Here is a 25,621-nt window from a genome sequence, read left to right on the forward strand (position 1 = left end):
GCCGGGAGGCGTCTGGCGGTGAGCAGATGCGCTAGGTTTCAGCATCCCTGGCTCGGTGGCCTTTTCAATCTGTTTTCCAATTCCCTTTTTGGTATCTCTTCCCGTGTCAGTGGCGGGGGACAATTTTTTCCATGATGTGCTGATCCTTTCCGCTGTCCTGGCGATCTGCTCGAGGTGGTTTGGAGCGGTCGATGACTTGGAGCCGGGTTCATTCCCGATAGCTCCCAAATCGATACGTGATTCTCTATTCTGGGCCGAACGAGCGAGGTGCCGATGGGATCCAGGCTGCATGGGTATGGGCATGGTTATGAGGGAGGTGTAAGTCGGACTTGCGGGTGGTAAGAAACTGTTTGGGGTACGTTAGATATTTAAATAGTCACAACCGTGGAATTGCTTTAGCCTCTGATTCCTCACAGACCTGTTTACATACATTAAACATTAAGTTGTGTTGTTCCTGCAAATTTCCAAGGTTATAAAGTTATATGCCTCGAGTTTTAGGACCAAAAAATATTCTTCGGCCATTTACGTGCCGTTTCGCTTAGATCATCTCACTGATCTGTCCAATTATTACAGTATCCAATCTTACATCCTAAGTGATAACCGACACTGAAATCCTTTCCCGAAGAATCGAAGAAAATGACTAGTTCTCCTCAAGCGGACCCATACATACATATTGGTCATTTGCTACCTGACAGAATGGAAATCCACAATGCGCAATAGAAGTCCAAGTGAACGGGGTATTAGCAGTGATGGTCGAAGTCAGCCACGTGTTCGGATCGGAAGGTTGTTGAGTACATTGAAGCTGGAACTAGTTAGTGCTGTAGATGGCTCCCTTGAACGCATATGACTCACTATGTCAAAACAATTGTCCGAGCATGCCAGGGCGTCTGCCTGGCTCATGTCGCAAGTAGAACCTTCGAGGACAGTAAGTGCATCGCCAGGACATTGACGGCGAAAAAGGCTTGGCGTATCGAAAGGCGTAGACATGACCAGCTGCACAGAGGTTGTAAGAAACACTAAGAGTCGTTTGAATTCGTGCATGTTACAGACTTTCTCAGTACAACAATAGTTCTTGGATATGTGGTGATACAGTCCTGTGGAAACGGTAATCAGGGCGACTCCAAGGGAAATTTGGCGGTAATTATATGTGAAGTTCTTCGTAGACACAGAGTGTCGATCCTCAGGGCTCCAAGGTCTAGATGTGATCACTTTCTGAACACTCGATGCTCTGAGTTTTAATATTAGAAATACAATACTTGAAGATTGACCTAAATTTGGGATCAAAATCGGCAATGGGGAAGAATCTGGTATGAGTATGTATAGAGGCACTCAGCGCAGTAAAGTTTACTGTAGTAGTGCTGACGTGCGATTCTGAACTTAAATTGATTTTTCGTGGGTTATAAGTCTTGTATTATTCTCTCAGCCTGCTCGATGGAGGAAACACGTCCGGACACAGCAGCTTTAAGGTATTAGATTTTACATTTCACAATTTGGCCTTCAATCCCTTTCACTCACACCCAGTGCCTCACCCACCTATACAGTAACAATACATCAGGGCCTGTGCGCGTCAATGGAAATTTTTATAGATGATCTGTACAATTGTGGTTGATCGCCAAGCCAAGCTTTTAGCGTCAGGGGCTACAGCCTCGCACCCATCTCAGAACTATGGCGCACCTAACACTTCCGTTGTTTTTCACTCTCAACCATATGCCAATCAATCACTGAGAATATCAGCTCTTCTCTGTATTGCAGCAAGATCATGCTCCGTTTAGTGACGCTTGGGTGCACTCGTCAGCGCTTGCATTATTAACATGACTCGCCTCCTGGGTTTCAAAAGCTTGGGTTCCTTGTGTCGTGGTTTCCTCTTCCTGAGGGAAGTCCTTCTCATCCGTGTCCTCATAGAAAATGTTGACCCAGCCATACCCCTGATCGCATTCCCTTTGTGTGTCTTCTTGCCGTAGGGGCACATCTACCAGTGCCGTTTGGTCCGCGGCGTAGAGATCGTAATTGAAGAATTGGCCTATTGTGGTGACGGTATTCGTAGATGAAGGGGTTGATTCAAATGCCAGTGTATCGAAATTTCTGTTAGAAGGAAGGATAGGTAGGTCATCTTGGCTTGACACTGCGGTGTGAAAATCAGCGGAAAGGTGAGACTCATCCGTGGTGGTTTTGTCACTGGCAATCGACGCGTCAGGGCCAACTAATTCACCCGCAGCCGAGCCGCGGCCAGGAGAGTATGTTCCTGAACATTGGTGCAGCAAGCTTTCAACCGGAAGAAGGGTGGCTTGAACATCTTCGAGCACTTCTCGGTCAAAGCGGGACGAGGAAGGAGATCCTCCCCCCGGTGAGAAGAGTCGGCGATACGTCGTCCATCGAATGACGGTCCAGTCACGAATCGTCCGGTGGGAAAGAGCATTCCCGGCCAATCAGGCTCCTGGCAGGCTCGACACTCTGATAATGCAGGTGAGAATGTAGATACGAGAAGTCAGGCAAGGTTGAATCATTCTAGATTACCGCTCCACGGGTCCATCGATAGTTATAGTAAAGTATGAGTACGTTTTAAGAAGTAATGCAATCTGAGCCTTGACAAAGGGATTGAGAAGGGAGTGAGAGCTCTTCGAAGACAACTTCAGCAGGGGACCAAATCATCTTTCTTGCTTGTCCTCGGGGGAGAGCAAAGATGACTGTCCATTGGTGGGCCATTCCCAGGATAGGTTCGTGGTAATTCCAAAAAAGGAGCCCCCTTGGATTGTCTTTCTATTTTTATCCTACCCTTACTGTGGGTATTCTCGAATGATGAATGATAACTTTTGGTCCTTCCATAGTTCTGTTGTATTGTACGTTCCTGTATGTACGTACATGATAGGTTTTATTCATGCCAAGAGACAGTACAGTATTTGTCAAGAACTCAAAGGATGGACAATTTTCGGGCTGGAAATCGAGGAGAATCAACAGGAGGATCGATGAAAGCGGACGCACTCTTCTGAAAAAATGGGCCAATTATTCCTTCGCATTCACTCATTGATCATAATGCCCTTTGAGCCCTGCGCAGGGCAGTGAGAATATCATTTTTGGTCAACAGTCTATCGATGAGAGAGCCTTGAACTGAAGGCAATTCCACGAAATGCACAAGAATTTTCAACTTTCCTCATTTCAGGGGCCTTATAAATATGACTACGCTCCCAGATGACATCCAACGTCCTGAGAGCGGGCGAGAGTTGTTCGTTTTCAACGTATTGATATAGTGCCGAGCAAAGAGTGTCACTTCTTCCACGCTGGGCCATGACCAAGATCAAGAATTTTAACGACGTTGGAAATGAGACCATTCGTGCAAGAGGCTCACAACCATCTTCCAACTTCACGGCTTCTGTTGCTGGTAATGTGAGCTTGGTAAGATGTCGATATCCGGTGAGATCAAGGGGCTGAACCGGTGTGGAGGTGGTCCAGGTATCGATGGTCAGTACCTCTAGGGTCTGTTGACATTGATAGAGCCCTGCGCTGATCCCCTGTGCCACTGCTTTGGCATGATACCATGGCACTCCCGGAGTCATACCTAAAATAGGTTGCAATTCGAATCGGCGTAAATTTTGGCAGCAGCTAAGCAACGATGCGACCTCAGCTTCATCCATGTGAGGATGAAAGAGACCAAGGTAACGAAGAGGCGAGGTTATATCCCCGACCGCGTTCGGAAGAGAGTACCCGCGCAGACTCCAAGATCTGAAGATTTCCAAGGAGGGCAGCCGCAGAATAGACTTCACGTCCACGCCAGCGTCTTCGTTGGCGAAAAGGCTGAGACTGGCTAAATTTGTGAACGGGAGCCCTCCCTTGACATCGATGCTGGACCATCTTATCAATCTGTTCAGGTATTGTGCTGATCTTCCGAGCTGCAGCTCGACCTCCACGAGACGATGCAGCTGAGAAAGTATGGAGGAGATCCAGATTGCACCGTTGTTGACTTGAAGATCCTCGGCCACCTGTGGAATGGTCGAATGCCACCTCTTCAGAGGTAGCAAGAAATATCTTTGCGCTTCTTCTTGAGCAGTTATTGTGTCCCGCATAATCGGTCTCTGCTCGCGATCGGAAATGGCCTGGAGTTCGATTTGCTCAAGAGCTCCTGCTTCGAAGTATTGTACCAGCAATCCTAGATCAGGATGTTCTGAGAGTGTCCGAGCGAAATGAACTGCGGCTCTTGGAGAAGGCAAAAATACGGCCTTATATATCAATTCTCGTGCGACAACGTGAAAGCGTTTCGAAGTCAGTGAGATTGCGAACAAGTTGCCACAGGTGTTACTGGTGCCGTAAGGCTTGATCGACAGGTACTGGACAACCAGAAAGAGAAGTTCGTGTGGGAGGTCAAATAAATGTGCCATCGGGTCCGTGGACTACTGTATCAAAATCAGTCCTAGAACTTGTTAAATGAGGCATAGGAGACGATCGCATAGCTGCTAAATATCATCCTAGGGCACCAAGTGATATACTTTGATGATTGTTGCCAGGAACACCCTTTCATCCTGCTTATAACTACACTTGCTGGCCAAGACACGAATCGATGGAACCAAGCGGGACTTTATATAGCGCATCTTCATGCGGGAGTTTTGTCAAGGTATTATCTCGATTGCTAATAGCTTTTTTGGTTTACCTTACTTCGCACGATCTGTGAAGAAGCCTTGCTCAATGCTCTGAGATAACATTGCGGGAAAAGAACTGCAATTCTGTGGTAAACCATCAATCATTTTTAGAAGGACCATCCTGTGCGAAGATACAGTAACCTTAACCCAAGAAAAGAAACATGCTGCAATGATGAGGATGAAGACAAGGATGACCCAACTAATCAACGTAGACTGTCTAGTAACTGGAGAATCGAATTGCATGCGTCTCTCAGAGATTCAGGAGGAGTGTCAGACTTCAAGAAAAGTACGATGGTTGAGACAAGCTTAACGGAAAATATATTTCCATCTTATCCTTACCTTGTGCCGCGCCCCTCCCTGGCTCTGCTGTACTGCAGCGTCTTGTGGTACAGAGACAATTTGGCAGCAGTACTGCATATAGTATTCACGGCTTTGGACGTTCGAGAGTACCCGTGGCTGCTAGTGCTTATTTTTGGGTGGAATGAACATCACGTCCTGAGTTCGAAGTCTCTCCGTTCGAAGCTTCTACGTATATGTCGATAGTGTGGTACATATGTTGGCCTTCTTCTATATAAGCAACGCCTTCGAAATATCTTGGTCTGGTTTTACTGTTACAAGATACATGGAGGGTAGCATAATCTTCCAAGCCCTCTTCTTCCCAACTGTTTGGCTCTTATGGGTAGCATTCCTGTTATGTATATCACTGGCTTACAAATCGATTAACAACTCCGCAGCCTTGGACATGGCAAAGGTCACGGATTCCAGAACATTACAGACTGTCCAGAAAGGCAAAGACTGCAGCTACGACGATGGGAGTACCCTTACGTTGTCCACACGACCGAATATACGCAGCCGACTTGTAGAGGTTCTACACCAGCGGTCCAAACACGAGACACACGCCAGTCTCGTTGGTCAACTGCCCGTCGTTAGACATGACCTGGATCGACAAGAGCACCAGCGGTCACCGACAGAGAGACCACGACCCAAAGGTCAGTTGGAAAGCTTTCACGTCGAATACATCGAGCGTTCCAAATACGACCTGGATTGCCAGGAAGTGCTGTATGAAATCAAATGGCTGGGTTATCGAGATGCCGAAAACACCTGGGAACCGAGAGAAAACCTCCTCCCGTAAGGAATTTTGAAGAATTCAATGAAACCAAAGTACACTTAGGTTGACAGACTGCAGTGACTGCTTGATTAACATGCTTGTTCATCATTACCTCGTCGGATCGACGCCGCTTTCATTCCACAAGCCTAATCGACACACAAGTCGACCGGCTTCGGCAAAGTCGGTTAACAAGTCCAGCAGCTCGGCGGAGAGAATTATCAATCATGATAACTTCTCCCTCCACGTCGATTGCATGAACCAGGTTCTTCAAACGGACTGGGAGCAAGAGGTGGTGGAAGTGGAGGATTTACACATCTCAAGTTCTGGGGAACCGGCAGCTGTCGCGAAGCTCAGCGACGGGCAGAGACATGTCTTGACCACCGAATGGCTGGCGCTTCACTGTCCACTGAAAATGTTGAGGTTTTACGAGACGAATGGGACTTTTTAATCTCTCAATGTGGATAGGATAAAGTACTGTACAGGCCCAGAGGGTGAATCTTTTGGCTGCTGACTGCGAATTAATTCCTGTCTGGCTCTAGGTAAATGGTTGTAGACTCGACAGCGGTTGCCAAATATACCGTAGAAGTGAACACTTTGTCTAGTTCGCTTTGTGTTTAACCTTCATTCTTCATCTACAGAAGGCTAGATCCGCCTCGAATACGCAGAAGTTGCTGTAAAACCAGATCTATCGTGCCGTGGTCTGGTGCGATGTCCAACTTGACGAGTCCCTAAAATTCAGAGCCGACCTCCAGGAAGGTCTCAAATTTTCTTCTAATCACCCTGCTGATGTCCTTGTCGATCGTCTGCCAGTGTTGGAAAACTTGGGAATGATGTGTCTATAGACACAGGCACAAATTGGTGGCGAAACTTTTGGTTCACGAATTGGTTAGCTTCAGATAAAATTGCGCGGCACACCCTGAAATCTTGAATCGGAGAGATGGAGGTCGACAAGACAATCCTTGACCACTGTGGACGCGCCCTTGCCTTTGCCCATCGCTAGGGACGGTGACCTGCCACGTCGTCGATACCACTCCCGCATCCAGGCCAAGAAGGGAGAGTCGGCGCCTTTCCGGGTATCGTTGGAGGCGGCCACATAAAGCTGATAGTAATGTGCAAGGTCTATTCGATTCTTCAAGCTTTGGACTTCGGCTCTCAGGGAGTTCCTTTCCAGTAAACGACCCTGTTGTAGGACAAAGTTGACGAAGCTTGGTACGTCGTGGCGTTGAGATATGCCAATCGACGCGGTCGTGTCCATATCCGGTAAAAGTTGCGAAGTAATATCTTGCCACTCTTCTTTTAAGGTAGAGATGAGCGCACCCCGATTGCTCGTCCCGAAACGCTCGGCCAATCCTTCTGGAGTGTGCTCCACTTTCGCCTTCTTTCGTGGGAATCGAACAGTTCGATTTGCACATGTTCTTTTCCTTCCATTCGCGGAACGTGTGCCGCGCACGTCCTCTTCATTGACCATGTCGTTGTCATAATCATCAACCCCTTCCCTCCGAGACAGTCTTCCTGCTCGTTGTCCGCTCTCCTGATATCCTGACTGCGGCACGATACAAGCGGCATTTTGCGGTGACCAACCAGGGTGTTCTACCCCCGTCGAGCACACTTGACCGGCATTCGGTCCTGCCAAAATGGGACTGCCACCAGAATGGCGAGCTTCACATGATTCGCCAACCGCATAACAGCTTGCAGTCGAGCGAGAAACCGCAACAGGTCCAGCATTAGGTGAACCTGAATTGTGCGTGGTCGAATTGTGCGTGATCGAGTGCCTCAACACTGGCATGCTTTTCCGAAAACCTCGTTCCATATGAACATTTTCTCGTGGCGCTGGGCCTCCGCCTGTCTCGAAGGGTTCTTGGTTATTTTCTCGCTTCAGCGGAACTTGTTCTGATTGGTACAACCTCGACCATATGGGGTCTTCCGGCAATGGAGGATCAATCTCGTCCATGGAGCCTGTAAACGGCCGAGTCAAAGGAGATCCGGCAGGCAAAGGATGCAATCCTGGTGAAGTCGAGACGACCTGCTTCTGTAGCTTCTTCAGTGAAAATGTTTTCAGGTGATACTTTGCATAACAATCTCGGCGGTAGCTGGGACGAGCTCACCTTTGGGCCTTGACAGTTGCTGTCGCCTCTGTGTCGCGGCAGGAAAACTTGGGGACTATGCGAACATAGCCAGGATATGGCGTCTTCTAGTGTAGCAGCCACTCTGTCGACGATATCCGTCGGCGGTTCGGTGACAGACTCCAGGCATGCTCTCTCGAATGAATTCCAAAGCTCTTTCAAGCTATCAGGGGTTGCACCGGGATGGACGGAAGATTCCATATCTGCTCCTGTAAAGGAACCGCAGTCAAGACGTTTTCGATTTGGTGTATGAGTTCCAACGATGGGGGGACAATGACTGACTTCCATGAGACCAGGAGTTCGGGAAGCGGCTTTTAAAAGATAGAGGCACGGCGAGAGTGGGGTACTTCTCTATGTGGGCTGTGTGGTTGTTGAAGTCCAGAAAACACCACGGTCTCTACGTCAAATGTGACCCAGCTCCTGAAGCGGGGCGTAATCGCTTGGTTAAAAAATGCTGCGATGTTGTCTTGTCATTTCGACTGTACGGCATCACTGGATGCTGCATTGAGTAGTAGATTTTTTGAGTCCTTTCATTGTGTACTGTAACTATGGCTGTGCCAACGCTAATTAGGCAGACTAAGGCGAGGTCTCAGTCAATACTCTACTCATCCTGCTCGTGTCGCACCGTATTCCACTTTTGTAGATCAAATGTGCGAGTGACATTAGCTTTCGAAAACAACTAACATTGGGTCCAACCGTTTGACTTCGTCAACCACTTCGAATATGGATAAGTAAGACCGACGAGAGCGAGAGATTTCCGTCCTCGCGCCAGTTGTCCATAGTAATTGACCAAATCAGAAGCCACTAGAAATGCCTTCTACGTCGCGTTGCTTTCCCTTCTCCCTAGTTGGCATCATGAAAAGTTAAGCTTGGTGCAGTACAGTAAGAATTGCATGAACCAGGGGATTGATTTCAAGTTTATATCCTATCAGGAAGGGAGAGCTGAAAGTTTACGGTTTAAATATCGGATCACGCTACAACCTGTCCTGACATATGGGTACTTGCCATCAGGTACGGTCACAGAAAAGAGGGGTGAGAAGGAAGTGTGAACAAAAGGGTGAGAGAGAGGGTGAGGGAGAAGAAGAGGGTGCGTGAGAGAAGGTGAGGGTGTGTGAGGGAGAGAGAGAGAGAGATTGAGGAAGAGGGTGAGGGTGAGGGTGTGAGTAAGAGGGGGTTTGAGAGAGGCAGGCAGCGATGAAAAATGGAAGAAAAATCCTGGAGTCAATAGGTGGAGCACAAAAATGTCGATTTTTCTTCCAATTTTCCATCGCTGTGGGATTTGGAGGACCATCTCAGTGCCTTCGCATCCTAAGGAGTTCGTCCTCTGTCGCTCTATGAGTAGCACCCATGAGGATAGTGCACAGGATAGGAGTATTGGGCAGTTACGGTGCTGAGCCTCGGAAGCCTTCTTTTCGTTGCTGAAATAAAGGTGTGTTGACTAGTCCTGTGGGAGGTGGGCCTTTCTTTTCAACTCAGTCCATTTGCAAGTCAGCTCGACATGAGAGCACAATGTCGACTTGCAGAGGTCAAGTCTCCGAGAGGCCATTCCTTGTCCAAAGGCATCAGGAACTGAAACGGGTTTCTGCTCGTCATACTGAGCAAGACAGCATTGACACATTCGTCATTCATCTCGTCCAGCTTGGGCTTGGAGACTCAGAGACGGCAATATAGCTCATTCTCTTGCTCATGTGATTTCATGTCTCGAGTAGACGAACAAGGGAGCGATGATGTTCAGTCATTGTGAAGAGAAGATGTTGAGACGTTGAAGGAAGGGTTCACGCAGGAAGGAGAAAAACGAAGGGGAGAAGTTGGGAAGAGAAAGGGAAGCAAGGGCGGAGGCAGGAGGAATGAGTGAGTGAGAGAGTGAGAGAGTGAGAGAGTGAGAGAGTGAGAGAGTGAGAGAGAGGGTAGGGGGGCGAAAGAGAGAGTAAATCGCGCTGTTCTCATTAGATTATACGGGACTTTTTGCGACAATTTCTTTGCTGCCAGCTGGTTGGCAGCAAAGAAATTGTCGATTTTTTTTCATTTTTGCCATTTTGGGATGCTGAGGCCTTCTTTCACTGTGACTGCGACCTTTTGTAGCTTTCTGATCGATACTCACTCAAGGACCTAATCAGAGTGTTGAAATTGCCCAGGATGACAGGGAGAAATAGCAACATAGTGATACTTGATTTCGCGTCGTTATTTCGACCCTGGAATCAAGAAGTTTGACTGCTGATCCTGTTTGGGAGCGAGTCTTTGGCTCAGTTGGTCCTGGAGAGCAAAGATCAACGGGAAATCAGAATTTGTTGATTTCGCCTTGTGTTTTTCACCGGAAACTGGCCACCTCAGGGCGTTTCCGCTGAACAGGGCAGCGAAGCTTTGGTATGCCTATCGTCCAGTCTCGTTCAGCTGCGTCCTTTGGAGACTTTATAACGGCAATAAAGCTCATCTTCTTGGTTACGTAGCCTGGATTTTATAGCGCGGGTTCTTGCGTAGACGAACGGAAGCGACGTTCAGTGATTGTGAACTGATGAGAGAAGGTTGAGGAAGAGGGAAGGAAGGAAGAAAGAAGGGAGAGGGAAGGAATGAAGGAAGAGGGAAGAAAGGGAAGAGGGGTCTGGTCGGAGAGACAGGATGAACATGATAGATGGAGTGGAGCCCACATGCTCTCGCACTTACCAACATCTGACTGTGATCTCGCACAGTACAGTGTAGGACTACAGTAGTCTCACTATTCTTGAAATTTGCACCAAAAGGGAATAAGCATTAGAAATCATTGATCGGCCAAAAGCTAGAATGGCTGGATCATGCCGTTTTCCTGGTCTTGATTCCAAATACTGTGGCAGCCGGCCATTCGAAAGTGAGTCATTTTTGCAAAGTCAATCCTCTTGGTCTGGAGGGCAAGGTTCAACTCAAAGAGGCGTCTCCCCCAAGGATCTGACCGTCGCAGGGTGATTTCTGCTCCTCAAACGGGGTAGGAGAAAGGAAGAGTACTGTAGACAGAGGGAAGGGGAAGGACAGGACAGGACAGGATGAATGGATGGGTGGAGTGGAGCCCTGGATTCTCGCACTGACCACTTTTCGCTCCGCTCGTCCTCTGACATGTGCTTGCACAAGACTGTACCGTACGAACAGGACGGTCACACCCCTCTCAGGCGTCAGCATTGTCTCCTACCAACCCACTACCCCTCTCGACCTCGCCTTCACTCACCATGGGCCTTTGCCATCCCTACCTAGTACGGTACTGCCGTGACACAGGAGAGACACACTCCCCTCTTACAGTAAGGCAGAAGGTGGTACACTGGCCGGCCCTATCTTAGTCTTGTATGCTGAGTCTGTCTGAGTCGGTGTCTCTCCGTCGTAGTCCGTAACGGAGAATCTTGGAATTCATGCTAAACATTCGTCTGACATTTCCTGTAGAAGGTCGGCACGCCGATGATGCACCAGCTACGACGGTAGTGCCACGGTGTTCTCTTGTAAAGCAGATCGACTCTGGAACGAATGAGAACCCCATCCGAGGAGCAGGCAGCACTAATGCTGCACACCAGGAAGGATGAGTCCTGGTTAATGGCGGTTGGCGACGTCCATGTCAAATGCGGTCCATTCCTTACCGTTGTAAGAGCCCAGTGACTCGATCTTGAACCATGATGTGCGTGCAGGTCTCGAATGCCTGCGGACCTCCTCAAATCCACAGAAGCCCAGGTACCGACAACCTCGAGTCGGGCAGGCAATAACAACCCACGATAGTATTCATGCATGGATGATATGTCCGCCGGCGCTTTTGAACCGCCTTGTTTGTAGACTATGAAGTACGTCATCCCCGAGTTGCATCGTGTTGAGTTTGGTAGTTACTCTGCTCTTAATCGCGATAGCGACTGAACATCAAATAGGCATGTATAGATAGAACATGGGTGGCACTTTCCACATCTCAACAGCTTCATCTGCGTCACTGTCAATGAACTCAACCCTATTAACCAGCGCACATTCTCTTGTGTGGCCGTTGCCGGCCAGTCTGCACCGCACCGTCCAAGCGATCGGGCTTTGTCTCCTTGTTCCCTTTCTAGCTGTATGAGCGGATGATGTCGAGGAGTCTTGTGGAAAAGGCATCAGATGGAGAAGGAGGAGCAATTTTAAACGGAAAAAGAACGACGCGTTGCAGCGGTCAGGGTCGTCGTACGGAGGGTACAAGCGAGGAGAAGAAGAAGCAGGCATAATGTAGGAACAACGCAGGTTCCACGACCGAAAACGTTGAGGCGCCTGGAGACAAGTTTGACAGGGTCACGGTTTAGCTGTTCTCGACGAGGGAGGTGACTCTCGTGGGCAAAAGCCATTAAAGAGAAGAGGGATCAGAATTGGTGACGATGAGATTTGCTGGCCACTTGTCAGCGGAATTGACTAGATCTAGTTTGTTCATCAGTGGAAGACGTTCGTTTTATGCCAATACTTCAATCTGCGAAATCGACAGATAGATTCAAACAATGAGGGTCCCAATGGATGAAACGGTTGTCGGTCTCTTAACATCCTTACGCGATCCAGAAAGCCCACTTTGTCTTTCAACCGGCAGAAGTGGGAGATAAGGGGAGGGCGACAGGACTCGTTAAGAACTCGTCAACATGACCGCCGGAGGTCGATAGCGTAAACAACATGACCTTGTCAAAAAATAGCACGCACACACGTCATCGGCGAGTCTTTAGGACTGTGAGGGATGGCTCTCAAAAGCGGACTACCGATTCAACTGAAATCGGTTGGCTGTAGTTCCAAAAAATTATGTCGCAACGCGCATGCGAGGGCAAGAGGGATTGAAGTGGTCGTGATTGAGTGCGCAGCCTGTCCTTGTCCTAGATGAATAAGCGCCCTCGGCAAGTCGCATGTGACAGTCAACCTAGCCCATTTGATTGGATGACAGGGCTGCTCGCCTCAGCCTGCGCTCTTTCCTGTGCCAACCGACCGAAAGGCTTCGACTCTTCAAGAGACCGACATGACACTGTGCTGATTGATGCGAGAGCGCTTGCTCTCGTCTGTAACACATGGGATCAACCGATAAGGAGGCCACGAACGTGCAGAGTCACGAACAGGCCAACCTGCACGGTAAGAGCCTCGAACGACGGGAACGCAGATTCATTGACATTTTCTAGACAAACGACACGCCGTGCAGAGCGAGGACGGCGAACGTCCTCACAAGATTCGCCGCCTATCAGACCTTCAACAAGCCTCTCCGGATTCACTGGTGGAAGACCTCGCTCCTGAAAGCCCTCCCGAGATCCCCCCCTCGAAGCTGCACAGTCAGCTTCCATCTCCGTCTGCCACAAAAACCGATGAGGTGAGTGGATGCAATGAACGTCTCTACGGTAGCAAAGATGCTGACAAGGTGCGACAGATACATCACGAATCGTCTCCTGCCAACTCTCCCGTACCAGAACGAAAGACAAGGTCGCCGGATAGGCCCACCGAGCGCGCATCCGCGAAGAGAGCCCGCTTGCCTTTAGAACCATCGAACAGCGGTGCACTTGTCGAGAAGTGGCTATCAAGCGTTCTGCCTAGCGAGGAATACGCTATCCAAGACGACATGAGTCTGCCACCCTCGAAACGATCTTGGTCCTCAGATTCGTTAAGTCGTCGACTGTCGCAATCCGGCGACGGCACGGAATCCACGGTTTCAGCAGACAAGAAATACTCGGCCTACAAAGATGTGAACTACCCGGTGGTCTTGGAGACGAAAGGCAGTTTTATGCATCCATCTGAAGCTGGTCTCGTGAAGGAAGACAAGATACTGTGCGAGAAGCTTCTCTACACGCACCAACCGCGTCCCGATCATTCGTTATTTGATGACCGATTCGACAAATTCCAGACTCTGATTAGAGGCCGATCCGAAGCTCGAGTCTATCTCGACCTGTATCCCCTCCTCGTCCCCTCGGTTGAAAACCTGTACATCAGTGGTCGAGAAGAATTTCACGGTCTGATCGAAGGTCACAATGACCCTTGGGTCAAAGGAATTTCGTTCTACGGACCCCGACCGCAGCCGGACCGTACATACGGATTCAAATGGTCTAACTTTACCGAAATTCAGCGCCGGAAGCTCTGCATCGAACCTTTGGAGAAGTCGTACTACACGGCGCGCGAGGACATCTATTTTCCTTTCATGACTAGCGAGGTGAAGTGTGGGAAGTAGGGGCTTGACTTGGCAGATCGACCGAATGCTCATAGCATGACCGTTGCACTCCGGGGAATCGTGGACGTCTTTCGCAAGGCCAACCGTGCCTCGGAGGTGCACAGGAGGGCATTGGGATATTCTATTTCACATGACGACCGGAGCGTACGTATCTCTGCTCATTATCCTGAGGTGCAGGGTGAGAACACGTTGTACTATCGCGAGACGATCAAAGAACTCAACGCTGGAGATGAAAGGGGCGAAAATAGATGGATCAGTCACCAATTTACACTCAACGTTTGCCAAATTTTCGCCCCGGCTCTGCTCAAGCGACTCACCGCCGTGATTGATGAGCTGCCTGATCCGCTTGCAAGGACACTCGAACCGGCCAACATCGATGACCTCAGCGTACAAAGCTCGCAGGATGATAGTAGTGCGCCGGAATCTCAGGATGAAGGGTTTCGCAAACCGCAGCGAGGGAGGGGCTTGAATGCCGAGTTTCGAACCATGATTCAGAACCTGCAACGGCAGCTGGAGCAACAACGAAAAGACTCTGAGCAGCAACGAAAAGACTCTGAGCAGCAACGAAAAGACTCTGAGCAGCAACGAAAAGAGCTTGTGCAATTGCTCAAAGATCAGAGTGACCAAATCAAACAGCAAAATGAACAGCTTAAAGAGCAGAGCGGACAACTCAGGCACCAGAGTGAACAGATCACGGAGCTTCTTCTGAAGCAGTGATGCGTCTCAAGTCTTTCCAGTCGTCATATCTTCTACTGTTCAACATGGCGTCAAGGTTTCCCGCCTCCTATGATGGTCAATTTTCTACTACCACAGCCTGCTGATCTGGTCAAAAGGAGAACCGAGAATCAAACCCAAGATCACGTCGATCAACTCTAAGCTTTCACTTGAGCGACCGGAGGACGACGAGGTTCTAAGAAGCAAGATAAATTGCGTTACAAATCCGCCATTCGGCGTGTAGATGTATCTGTTTCTCGGGACTTAGCCAACTATCGTGTTTACCCTGGCTACTTGAAGTTAGTCTTCTTAGTGGCTGCAAGGGCGTAATCAAGCAACCTTTGCACCGTCTCTTCCGATGTCTCAAAGTCACTCCTGTTCTTCGCATTTACGGATCGAAGGCGTCCATTGATTGGATACACGGACGCCAGATTGTAACGGGCGCATAGCCCCTGGGTCATACCCATGCCGATGCGTGATGGCATCCTTCGTGCAGCAGTATGCGTCATTGAGGTCGCTGGTCTGCTGAATCGCCAGCCACGACACAGCCAGGGGTCGACAATCCCGAGAAGTGAATCTTAATGGCGCCCGACAAGGCTTGTGGAGCAGCTGTGAACCTACTAAACTGTGCCGGTATAAGAAGGCGCTCTGCCCCTGCTCTTGCCTTCGTCCCTCTTGATATGTTCAACCCCCTATTCGCACCGCCATTTCTTAACAAGCGCAAAATGCAGACTATTCCCAACATCGATTATTTTCTCAACGACGCTGATCGCGAAATCCAGGTCCAACATGATTCGGTCATAGATGGTGCTTTCAACATGAAGAGGAAGTTCTCTTCACTGTTAACGCAGACGCGGCAATTGAAGACGATGATGCTGGCCAAACAGGCTGAACTAGATCGCTACATCGCTCAGTATGGACCCCACCGGCCAGACCTCAAAGCATCGCCGAAGGTATTCGGAAAAAGCTCCGACAGCAAACCCACATATTGCGACAGTGTGGGAACGAGAACAGGCTGCTACGCATCCGGAATCAAGAACTGGGCAATGATTTGGAAGCTGCGCACAAGGAATTGGAAAAGGTCGATCACTTGCGGTGCAGCATCTGTATTGTGGCGTTCAAGAATGCCGTGGTTCCGTGCGGTCACGTTGCCTGCAGGGAATGCTTAGAATTATCGCTTGGACAAGGCAAAGGCTGCCCTTGGTGCAAGCGAAGATTTCAAGAAGGCGATCTGCGGGATATTTACCTTGGATCCAGCAAGGAGACCAGTAACACCCTGGAGGAGGAGGACGATGGCGACGACGACGATGACGACGACGATGACGACGACGATGAAGATGAGGATGACGACGACGATGATGAGGAGGATGACGACGACGATGATGAGGAGGATGACGACGACGATGATGAGGAGGATGACAGGACGGATGTCATCTCGCTGAGCAGCGACAGTGAGTAGAACACTACATGGACACGGTTGCCAAGAGGAAGAGAACAGGATGGCGTACCGCTATATGAGAGCAAACGGAAGACCTGTTAGATCCAATCTCCATTCTTGACCGTATCACCTTCTTGTGACGGTCCTTCTCGCCTAGGTCCTCCTTCTGTCGCCGGGTTCTGTTCGCTTCCACAGATGATGGAAGCTCGTCCTCCTGTCCGATACCGTTTTCAGGATTCTATTGAGGAACAAATTCATGCATCTAACGCATAGAAGACGACAATAATGCGGCAAGCTTTTCCGAGTTATATCTTAAGGCCACGAACACGCCTGTGAGAACTACGGTATGAATTCGTCGCGAGACTGCTTGATCGACGTCAGGCTCCGATCGGTACATTAGCTGAATTGGATAGTTAGAAGACTCGCCTAAGATCAATGCTTTCTTTGTCTCCTTCATGCGTTCGCGACGCCAGCCTATCAAGACAGTATTAAACTGATATCAACTAACGAAGGAAGAGTACGATAGTGATTTCTGAAGAAAGAGGAAATACACACGAAACGATCCCACGAACTCCATGTCGTTGTGCAGATTTAATCTCAATTGATCAAGACCATAGGAGGGTCCAAGGCCTAGTCCTACAGCAAGTTCTACATTTATATCCTATGATCTATCCCAGCTACGTACATCTTGCAGCAGTTCAAACCTAGGAATAGAGGCCCTACGGTGGCGTTCAACTGGTTGTCTTCTCCTACTCCTATGTGTACCTACTATTGCTTCAATTACTCACTGACGACTGACGACGCAGAGGCCTTGCTTTCTTCCACATCACCATATCCACATGTCGGACCTGGACATGTCTGAAGAAAATTGGGCCAAAGAAACACCTGAGCCTCGAGCCTCGCGACCTATTTTAATAAGTCTCTTTACTCCTGGCCCGAAGTCAACAAGTAGACCAAGTAACAAGGAAACGATGGCAGGGCTACCCAATTACTACATAGTCAACTTCGTTTACGATCATACCCATATAATTTAATTCTCGTCACTTCGCCCCTAGTCCATCGACTCCCTCTGTACTCGTACTCTCTCGCGGACAGGCCTTTATACTTCACAATTGCCAGGAAACCCATACATGCAGTGACACCTCTGAGAGAGCGAAACGTAATACTCATCCTCATCCTAACGGCGCCGACGGACAGGGCAGATTCTTTATTGTTCGAGCTAATGGTGGCAGCTTCCACATGACGGTAGTGTTGAGTTCGATAGATCCAAGACCCTAATATACAATGCGACAGAAAATCAGTGGAGGGTCTCTAATCAGACATAGTTTGACAGATTAAGATATAAAAGACCCTGAAGGGCATTGACGTCGACTCATTTTGCAGTTGCTCCCCTACAAGAACGTGTCGTGTTCTTTGCATTGCACGGAAAAGTCTCTTCGCGCATGCGCGAGAGTGTCTTCAACCAACTGTTTCCTCCATGGCTGCAGATCAAATATCTGGCCGTGATCGAGGTTCGGACACCACACCACATTCAGCCTGTCATCGTCGGCATGTTTTTCTAGCACGGCCGTTTCAAAATCATAGTCTGCCGGGATGTCATCGCTATGAAAGCTGATACGCCTGGTTTTGATCTTATTATCCTCGCCTCCACCAGTTGCTTGCAGATATTCATAAACGAGGGGTGCGTTGATGATCGAGTCTTTGCCGGCCAGAAAGACAGTAGCATGATGGTTCAAAAGTTCGTTCTTCCACAATATGTTCTCAGACCAGAAGAACGTCCGGGAAAGTGTGTGCGCGACCCCCATATCCTTGGAACCAAAGTACCATAAAAGCCACTCGTTGGCGCGCTTGGGTCTTCGGACAATCTGATTTCAGCGTCAGGTCATGCCGTTAATTCTTACAGGTGTGTGGAGAACAGTCTTACAAAATTATAGGCAACATCCGGTTGGTGAAGGAGGATGGACACGGGGTCGACGAGAATGAGCGACGTGATCATGCTTGCCAGTTCAGGCGTCTTCAAAAGATGTGTGGCAATTACCGAACCATATCTTATGACGACGTTAGCAATAGATGTCGATCGTGATAGATGAACGTACGAGTGTGACACCAAGACGAACCGTTGAAAGCCATGGTGTTTTAAAATGGACTGAAGCTGTTGACACATTTCTTGCTTCCGCGGCAAAGGCGACGTGATCCGAGACGAGATTGGCAGCATCTCAACTGCGAGGATTCCGATGACGCCATCTTCTTCCCGGTATCCTTGATTCAATTCTTTCAGGTATTCCATGTAAGGGTATAAGCCAACGCCGATGCCGTGGAGGAACACGATCGGTGACTTCGCCCGAGATGTATGAGGACGATACCAGTACGTCAGGTTTTTGGCTGGGGATTGACGGGTTTCCAGGAGCGATTGCGGCCTCAGAGGGAAGACGTCAAAAAAGTGGCGATGCGAAGCACGGTAGTGGTGGAAGTGGTGGAGGCGCATGTAGAAATGCGTGAGGATGTCGACAACGAAAATGCACAACAAAGACGTTAACAGTAGCATTTCAAGAACAGAATGAGAGCCTCACTGAGTACCACACCAGGCTTCGATGGAGTGCATTGACTTTATCGAAGGTCAACCGGAGGCACTTGACATCGGCACGTCCGTGCTCGAATTTCACACCTGTGCTAAGTTCGATGCTCTTCACATATTCTTCCACTTCATCCTCGTAGGCATGATCGTTCAGATCCGTGTTGGTAAAGGCCCATCGAAAGAACTCTTTGACGTTCTCGCGCTTGACGGCAGTCAGAGATGTGTAGAAAAACCAGCCAGACAGATATCGGGGGACATCCTGGGTACTCTCCTGACATAGTCGGAACAGTCTCTGTCGCTCCTCTTTCGGTGGAGCAGGAGGATGTAAAGCTGGACGCTGAAGTTGACGTCGTTTATAAAGGTAGAAAACTAGACAGAAGATGGTCTCTGCTAAAGTCCAATATTCAAAGAAGATCGGAAGTCGCCAAGAAGGCGGTAGACACAGCGTCGAGATGCAATAAGCAACACAGATTGGTGCAATGGAATGCAATATGACAATCCATGACCTGACCCAAATATAGTCGAATGTCGATGTTCCGATCATGGTGGAGTGATCATGCGGCTCAGTGTACCCAGGTCGGCGGATTGTCGCTGTAGAACGTGAATACCCTCAAGAGGCTTGAGTGCTAGATCGATGGGAGCGCTCCAAAGTCTAGGTCTTCGGCTTTAAAACAAGTCGTAGATTAACGCTCCGACATAAAGCGCGATATTCTGTTGGGAACCGGCGGGTATAGCACGGACGTCATGAAGCATGTGATAGTTATTTCGGTCACACGTGCAATTCCGGAATCCATATCCGTGGTGTGTGAGTCACATGCGTAAAAGACCAATAGATAACTACAGTCTCGATCAGATTTCACTTTCCACGCCGCTTCTCGCTCCCTAGAGCAACGGCTTTATCGGCGCTGCAAAGCTAACGATTCTGGCCGGTATCATCGATTATGTCGATTCTTTCCTTGCCAGCAGCGCAACTGTATGAAGCAACCAGCGTCGAGGTACGAGCGATAGCAAGGAAAGGGATGTGAGAGTAGTGGTATACTGGAACGCTTATACCGCCGGATAATGGACTATACCCCGCGATATAATAATAAAAGAGACTAGCGGTGTCTAAATTTTGTGGTATACCCGAAGAGAATAAATCCAGCTTTCACTTATCATTGAACATTGCAACTATGTGTCGGCCAAGAGCACAAGCTACCTCATTTTGCCGAAGCTCAACTGTCCTTTGTAACATAATATATTAGTGGAAGTAAGATGTTGGGCACCACGTGTAACGAAAACCTCCTCCTGCTTACCCGTCGAACTACCAGTTCTCCTGTAGACGTCTGCGGCGACATCCAACCTCTCTCGATACCAAAGTCTGTGTCGGTAACGGAGGAGCGCATATATTTTCCCTCTTTTGTCAAGCTGCTGTCATGCTCTCTTTCAGATCATTCTGATAGCGCCCACATCTTTCTATTTCCGCCAACCACGATGACCAGTGCTTTGGGCAGCAATGGTTGATTGTTCTCTCACAGTCTCGGGCCTCCCCTTCTGAAAGGTAAACGATTTCGAGGTCTGTTAACCCTCGTTGATTCATGGCAGTTGTCTGGATGTCTGCATCTCGACGGATATGGATGGCCCTCCAGACGACGTCCGGCAAGTTCTTGGCCCATGTCGTATATCCGTGACCGCGCATGAAGACAACCTTTTGCTCGGGGAGGTCCGACAGCCCATTTTGCAGGTGCATATCCCGTCATGAGGTTGCCGGAATCTCCCGGCCATCGCATCTCCAAGGAACTTGTTGTTGACCAATAAGTTCCGTGGGTACGAGTCCAGTAAACTATCCTAATGTCTAGCAATGTCGAAAATAGGAGGAGATGCCCCCAAAAACCCGGCCATCAGATAGCTGGGCTGCAGCATGCTACCCCAGCTGTTACACAGGCCGTAAGCAATGGCGCTTAAGCAGTGTGAATGAATGACGCTGTGTACCCCTGGATACATATTATAATCGGAGCTATGGGCGTAATGTTCGGACCATTGAGGGTTCTCGTCGACCTGATCGTAGCCGTCATAAACCCCGCCACTGGAGAGCCATCGGCCACGTACCACTGGCTCAGATCACTCTTAGAAGAGACCAGGATGGCCGGAGTATTGCTGATGAAGAATGTAGATGAGTCCCGTGGATTGCGGACGGAAACCTGACCCTCTTTGTCAAGTACACCATGGCTGTGAAGGATATGATACGCCGTTATCAGATCTGACAAGAGTCGTTCAAGACTGTCATCCATTCTGGTGGTCCGTAGATTCTGCATGGCGCGAAGATAAAGTTAGGTTGTAGGTTCAGGGGAAGATTGAAGCGTTGGCTTATGGTTTCACGGTATCCGACTTTAACAATCGTCTGAGTCTGGCGTCTTCTCGAGGTGTCTAGGTGTCGCCGGGTGGATGCTGTTTATAAAGCACGAGTGAGTGGTCGGTCGTCGTATTTAGAACGCATTGTTAGGGTACGTCATTCCTGGGCCTGAAAGAGCCTAGATCTTCCGTCTGCCGAGTCTTTGATTGGGGGAGCCGTTTCTCTACATCTCCACCGTACAGATGGGACTGACTGGTGATAACTTGTGGGAAGGATATTTACTGAATTGGATGATGAGCTGGAGTTAACTTCCTAGTGGTCAACAAGTGGCCCATGTCTGAGCACTTTTGCCGCACGGGCGAAATTCTCCCCACGGAGCCCGGGGGTTATATTCCGGCATGCTTGGCACCGGGATTAACGGCATATTGCTCTCGCCTTAGGACGACTTAACCTGTCGCCTCTTCCTTTTTAAAACTGTTGAGGTGGGCCGGCTGTAATCCCTTGTACAGGTGATGTCATGCTTTGTCTACTTTAGAGGAACGGCTTCAGCCAGCGGGCAAGGTGGGGTCAATGAGTCCTGGCATGTGCATGCATGTGGTAGAACGGTATCCATTCTACAGTACCAGCCAATATATGTGGCTGAACGGAAAGTGGATGAGGCCTAATATCTGCCTCTATAGCATCACATGTTAAACACGACCATGGTCTTCCCTATCGCCATGATGCCGACTACGTGCAGTGTAAGCTCCCAACAAGAATGTTGACGGCCGAATCAATCGTGCGACCGTTCTCATCATGAGTAGTTTATTGGTGAGAGACCTGGAAGGATCGTCTGTAAGAAGAGCAAACCACGTAGCATAGTACTGCCATGGTGGGATCCTAGTCGATTGTGAACTGGGAGCCTTTTAAGGCCACCACCTCTTTCCTAACTAACATGGGAACTCAGGGATACCTCAAAAAATGGCGACTAGGTCCATTGGGATATATTTTCGTAACTTATCACCTTTCTTCTAGACTCTTCCCCAGTCTTCACATCAGTCAACTTATTTGATCTCATGAATCTTCGGTTTGTTTCATCGGGAATTAATTGACCAACCCAAGTTCCAACTGAGCTTGTTCACTGCCGGCTGCCTGAGTCTGGGCAGATTTGTCAAGCAACTTTATCTCATGGCTGGTCCGTTTGCGTCAAGCACGGCCTCCAAGGAGAGTTTCAAGGAAGTGCACATCACGGATACTCCAATGACCAAATACAACTGGTATAAGCACATCAACTGGCTCAATGTCACTCTCATCATCGGCGTTCCTACCTATGGCTGCGTGCAAGCATTCTGGGTTCCTCTTCAGCTCAAAACTGCCATCTGGGCTATCCTCTACTACTTCGCCACCGGGCTAGGTGTCACAGCTGGTTACCACAGATTATGGGCACATACATCATACTCGGCCACGCTCCCCCTTCGAATTTTCCTTGCGGGACTGGGTGGTGGTGCGGTCGAAGGCTCAATCCGATGGTGGGCAAGGGACCACCGAGCGCATCACCGATATACCGATACTGACAAGGACCCATACTCTGTTCAGAAAGGTCTCCTATACTCTCACTTTGGTTGGATGATTATGAAACAAAGCCCGAAGAGAATTGGACGCACCGATATTTCTGATCTCAACGAGGATCTAGTCGTCATTCTGGCAGCGTAAGCACTACCTCCAGGTCGTTCTTTTCATGGGACTTATAGCACCCATGCTCGTTGCGGGTCTCGGTTGGGGTGATTGGCTCGGTGGATTTATCTACGCCGGCATTCTCCGGATCTTCTTCCTTCAACAGGCTACATTCTGTGTCAATTCGTTGGCCCATTATGTAGGGGATCAGCCATTCGACGATCGTAAATCTCCGCGAGACCATATCATTACCGCTCTTATTACCTTCGGCGAGGGCTACCATAACTTTCACCACGAGTTCCCTTCTGATTATCGCAGTGCCATTGAATGGTACCAATACGACCCGACCAAGTGGTCTATATGGTGTTGGAAGTACCTTGGGCTCGCCTCCGACCTGAAGCAATTTCGAAGGAATGAAATCGAGAAGGGTCGTTACCAGCAGCTTAGCAGCTCGACGACTGTATCAAATTCAACCCCTGGGATACGGACAGGTTTTCAAAGGCCATCCACCAGGCCGTCACGATGGACGAAGAGGAAAAACGTCAGAGGTTCAACCAGTTGCATTCGTTTGTTATGAGAAACACAAGGTGACAAAATCTCACCCAAAAATTTGAGACATCTGTTACGAGCCGAGATGGCACGGGGTTGCCAGCACAGAGAACGGCTGCGAGAAAGGCACCCAGGCCGACAGGACTAAGTCACGTGATGAAAGGTGGCTCTGTTGATCAGTGCGGTCTGTGGACAGAGCAACATAGCCAGCAGAGCGCTGTGCTCATTGGTTAGTAAGAAGTCTATATAGTCACGCTCCCTCCTCATGGTAGATAGGACCTCCGTGGTCAACCTAAGTCTATAGTCGGACCCTATGGTTCTTAAATGCTACCGTTGCTATAGACACCACTGTGCCCCAGCTAGGGAACCTACGTGAATGCGCGGACGCCCCAGGGCGTCGGTCCGATTCATAACAACATCTTACTAACTGTATGTCGCTGTAGTCAACGATGGGGACAGACGTTCCTTGATGCACTGAAAAACACAGGGAGAAAACATATTTAACGGACGTAGCATCGAAAATGTTGCCAAAAGCATGTCTTGGCTTGGACAAGTGCAAGAGGGCCTACTGGTCAAGTTCGCACAATGATAAGGTGTTATCTATGAGACGATGACTAGGGACAAATACAGCAGGAATCTTACAAATTGCGATCAATACCGATATTTTGTAACGGGTAAAAACGCATTGACCATTGACTAGGTCTGGTGAGCCCATAGTCTCTTCTGTGAAGAGAACCCTCCCTCTGTCTACGAGTCTTGGACCTGGTTTTTTAGGTGGATTTTGCTTGTGGTGCTAGAACCACGAACCAACGCGATCGCACGGCAACTTTCGATCGTGCGGGAAATCGATCGAAGATCCACGACCACGATTTTCCCAGACGCCTCCATTTTGTCAAGTTGTTATCCTCATCTACCGTCCAATGGCCTCGCTTCGTCGGCCGGGAGTCCGTTTCAACTTCGCTTGGACAAAATTCGCTGCTCGCGTCTGAATCGGGTGACCGTCTTCCTCTCCTCCTAGCCCGGTCTCGTCTCAGATCATCCATACCGCTAGCACGTCGCAATAATGTTGCCGTGAGGAGCCAGCGATGCCCAGTAAGTGGCTTGAGCGCGATATTGGCCAGGTTGTCCGGGTGGACACCACATTCAAAGGCCCAAGCCGCAGGTGATTGGAAGAAGTCCTGTAGGTCATGCCGTACAGGAGAGGGTGCGCGTGGTGCACCCTTTAAACACGCTCCAAGAGGCTCGATCGTTCCTGGTACGCGAACTTGTTTATTTCAAAGCCTTTCTGGCTTAGTGGGAGCGCGATTCTTTTCGATAGGCATACTTCTCATGCCAGAGGGATCTGGCCGTCTGCTGTCGCTGTGAGCCGTGAGCGAACAGCTCACGTATTGGAGGACATGGCTGTGGCTCTCGGTGAGTCTAGCGTGACGCTTAATCCATCTCGCAAAGACTATTTGGTACTCAACAACGGGCTCGACCGGCCGATTCCGCCCTCTCTGCCGGTCTTTGAGCAAAACCCTGTCTCAGACGCGGCACAACACGGGATTGTGAAGGACCAGCTCGAGGCCCTTTAGACCGTAGTCCAAACTGCGGATTTGTGATCGCCATGGAATATTTACCCCGCGCCTTCCTTCTCTGGATTATCAGTATTACATAATCAGAATTCTATTCATTTGTTGTCAACTGTGTATTGATTTCTGGTGGCTGTGGCCACTCGCAGTGATTGCCGAATCCTGTAATGGATTTAGACCAGTTCCCAGCCCTGGAGATATGAGAAAACTGCAATTTTAGTGTATGCGAGTTTTCGTGGGTGCAGACCAGTATAAGACCGCAACAAGGGTTGTAACCGAGCTGAACCGAGGTACAAACGCGCATCTCACCTAGGATCTGCAACATGGACCCTGCAAATCTAGTGCATATGAGCCGACAGTACTCCGTTGTGGTCTCATGTTGGTAACAGTTACAATATTTGTACCTGACATATATGCGAGCGTTTTCGTTCTCGCTTTCTCTCTCTTCTCGGATCACCATTTTGGAGGGAGAGGCCTCATGATGGCGACAACAACTACAACCACGACAGACAGCCTTTCGACCGAGCACCATGCTTCTATCAGTCTTCAACCACAGCAGGAACAACCATCGCTTCCTCCACCCTCGCCACCAACCATCGAGCCTCTCAACACTGAAGCCACTCTTCCCCCTGAAATAGAGCCCAACTACCCAACAGGCTCCAAATTCTGGTTCACCATCATCGCATTATGCGTCGTCTTGATCCTCGGAGGCCTCGATGCCAACATCGTCGCCACGGCCGTTCCCAGCATCACTAATCATTTCCACACCATCGCCGATG

At 49.3% G+C, this 25,621-nt stretch overlaps 11 protein-coding genes across 11 annotated transcripts; 5 read left to right on the forward strand and 6 right to left on the reverse strand.

The window, feature by feature from the left end:
- Nucleotides 1-5,370: 5,370 nt before the first annotated feature.
- PV06_11086 (uncharacterized protein) lies at nucleotides 5,371-6,184 on the forward strand (the record flags this gene model as incomplete). The annotated part of the gene is made up of 2 exons (XM_016412703.1): nucleotides 5,371-5,756; nucleotides 5,815-6,184. The coding sequence occupies 2 exons, from the start codon at nucleotides 5,371-5,373 to the stop codon at nucleotides 6,182-6,184; spliced, it is 756 nt and encodes a 251-aa protein (XP_016256884.1).
- PV06_11087 (uncharacterized protein) lies at nucleotides 6,174-8,198 on the reverse strand. The gene is made up of 2 exons (XM_016412704.1): nucleotides 7,842-8,198; nucleotides 6,174-7,765 (listed from the first exon to the last, which is right to left on the reverse strand). The coding sequence occupies exons 1-2, from the start codon at nucleotides 8,145-8,147 to the stop codon at nucleotides 6,629-6,631; spliced, it is 1,443 nt and encodes a 480-aa protein (XP_016256885.1). The 5' UTR covers nucleotides 8,148-8,198; the 3' UTR covers nucleotides 6,174-6,628.
- A 157-nt stretch (nucleotides 8,199-8,355) lies between these two features.
- On the reverse strand, nucleotides 8,356-10,569 carry PV06_11088 (uncharacterized protein). The gene has a single exon (XM_016412705.1). It carries the CDS (start codon nucleotides 9,148-9,150, stop codon nucleotides 8,788-8,790), a length of 363 nt encoding a protein of 120 aa, XP_016256886.1. The 5' UTR covers nucleotides 9,151-10,569; the 3' UTR covers nucleotides 8,356-8,787.
- Nucleotides 10,570-11,443: 874 nt separating this feature from the next.
- PV06_11089 (uncharacterized protein) lies at nucleotides 11,444-12,604 on the reverse strand. The gene has a single exon (XM_016412706.1). It carries the CDS (start codon nucleotides 12,051-12,053, stop codon nucleotides 11,724-11,726), a length of 330 nt encoding a protein of 109 aa, XP_016256887.1. The 5' UTR covers nucleotides 12,054-12,604; the 3' UTR covers nucleotides 11,444-11,723.
- Nucleotides 12,605-12,868: 264 nt separating this feature from the next.
- PV06_11090 (uncharacterized protein) lies at nucleotides 12,869-14,010 on the forward strand (the record flags this gene model as incomplete). The annotated part of the gene is made up of 3 exons (XM_016412707.1): nucleotides 12,869-12,929; nucleotides 12,977-13,161; nucleotides 13,219-14,010. 3 exons carry the CDS (start codon nucleotides 12,869-12,871, stop codon nucleotides 14,008-14,010), a joined length of 1,038 nt encoding a protein of 345 aa, XP_016256888.1.
- Nucleotides 14,011-14,046: 36 nt separating this feature from the next.
- Nucleotides 14,047-14,727, forward strand: PV06_11091 (uncharacterized protein; the record flags this gene model as incomplete). The annotated part of the gene is made up of 1 exon (XM_016412708.1): nucleotides 14,047-14,727. The coding sequence occupies one exon, from the start codon at nucleotides 14,047-14,049 to the stop codon at nucleotides 14,725-14,727; it is 681 nt and encodes a 226-aa protein (XP_016256889.1).
- A 578-nt stretch (nucleotides 14,728-15,305) lies between these two features.
- Nucleotides 15,306-15,893, forward strand: PV06_11092 (uncharacterized protein; the record flags this gene model as incomplete). The annotated part of the gene is made up of 1 exon (XM_016412709.1): nucleotides 15,306-15,893. One exon carries the CDS (start codon nucleotides 15,306-15,308, stop codon nucleotides 15,891-15,893), a length of 588 nt encoding a protein of 195 aa, XP_016256890.1.
- A 1,660-nt stretch (nucleotides 15,894-17,553) lies between these two features.
- On the reverse strand, nucleotides 17,554-18,707 carry PV06_11093 (uncharacterized protein; the record flags this gene model as incomplete). The annotated part of the gene is made up of 3 exons (XM_016412710.1): nucleotides 17,554-18,027; nucleotides 18,087-18,210; nucleotides 18,259-18,707. 3 exons carry the CDS (start codon nucleotides 18,705-18,707, stop codon nucleotides 17,554-17,556), a joined length of 1,047 nt encoding a protein of 348 aa, XP_016256891.1.
- Nucleotide 18,708: 1 nt separating this feature from the next.
- On the reverse strand, nucleotides 18,709-19,281 carry PV06_11094 (uncharacterized protein; the record flags this gene model as incomplete). Its single annotated transcript, XM_016412711.1, has 1 exon — nucleotides 18,709-19,281. The coding sequence occupies one exon, from the start codon at nucleotides 19,279-19,281 to the stop codon at nucleotides 18,709-18,711; it is 573 nt and encodes a 190-aa protein (XP_016256892.1).
- A 582-nt stretch (nucleotides 19,282-19,863) lies between these two features.
- On the reverse strand, nucleotides 19,864-21,182 carry PV06_11095 (uncharacterized protein). The gene has a single exon (XM_016412712.1). The coding sequence runs from the start codon at nucleotides 21,029-21,031 to the stop codon at nucleotides 20,678-20,680; it is 354 nt and encodes a 117-aa protein (XP_016256893.1). The 5' UTR covers nucleotides 21,032-21,182; the 3' UTR covers nucleotides 19,864-20,677.
- An 839-nt stretch (nucleotides 21,183-22,021) lies between these two features.
- PV06_11096 (acyl-CoA desaturase) lies at nucleotides 22,022-23,904 on the forward strand. The gene has a single exon (XM_016412713.1). The coding sequence runs from the start codon at nucleotides 22,237-22,239 to the stop codon at nucleotides 22,759-22,761; it is 525 nt and encodes a 174-aa protein (XP_016256894.1). The 5' UTR covers nucleotides 22,022-22,236; the 3' UTR covers nucleotides 22,762-23,904.
- The last annotated feature ends 1,717 nt before the right edge of the window (nucleotides 23,905-25,621 follow it).

Source organism: Exophiala oligosperma (assembly GCF_000835515.1).
Source record: "Exophiala oligosperma strain CBS 72588 unplaced genomic scaffold supercont1.19, whole genome shotgun sequence".
Lineage (NCBI taxonomy): Eukaryota > Fungi > Ascomycota > Eurotiomycetes > Chaetothyriales > Herpotrichiellaceae > Exophiala > Exophiala oligosperma.

Bases quoted from the DNA above. Each gene is read 5' to 3' on its own strand.
- PV06_11087 (XM_016412704.1), bottom strand. From the start codon at position 8,147: ATGGAAGTCAGTCATTGTCCCCCCATCGTTGGAACTCATACACCAAAT. The intron at 7,766-7,841 runs GTGAGCTCGTCC...AAGAAGCTACAG, and splicing joins GCAACTGTCAAGGCCCAAAG to AAGCAGGTCGTCTCGACTTC.
- PV06_11088 (XM_016412705.1), bottom strand. From the start codon at position 9,150: ATGGTCCTCCAAATCCCACAGCGATGGAAAATTGGAAGAAAAATCGAC.
- PV06_11089 (XM_016412706.1), bottom strand. From the start codon at position 12,053: ATGCCTGCTTCTTCTTCTCCTCGCTTGTACCCTCCGTACGACGACCCT.
- PV06_11095 (XM_016412712.1), bottom strand. From the start codon at position 21,031: ATGCAGAATCTACGGACCACCAGAATGGATGACAGTCTTGAACGACTC.
- PV06_11096 (XM_016412713.1), top strand. From the start codon at position 22,237: ATGGCTGGTCCGTTTGCGTCAAGCACGGCCTCCAAGGAGAGTTTCAAG.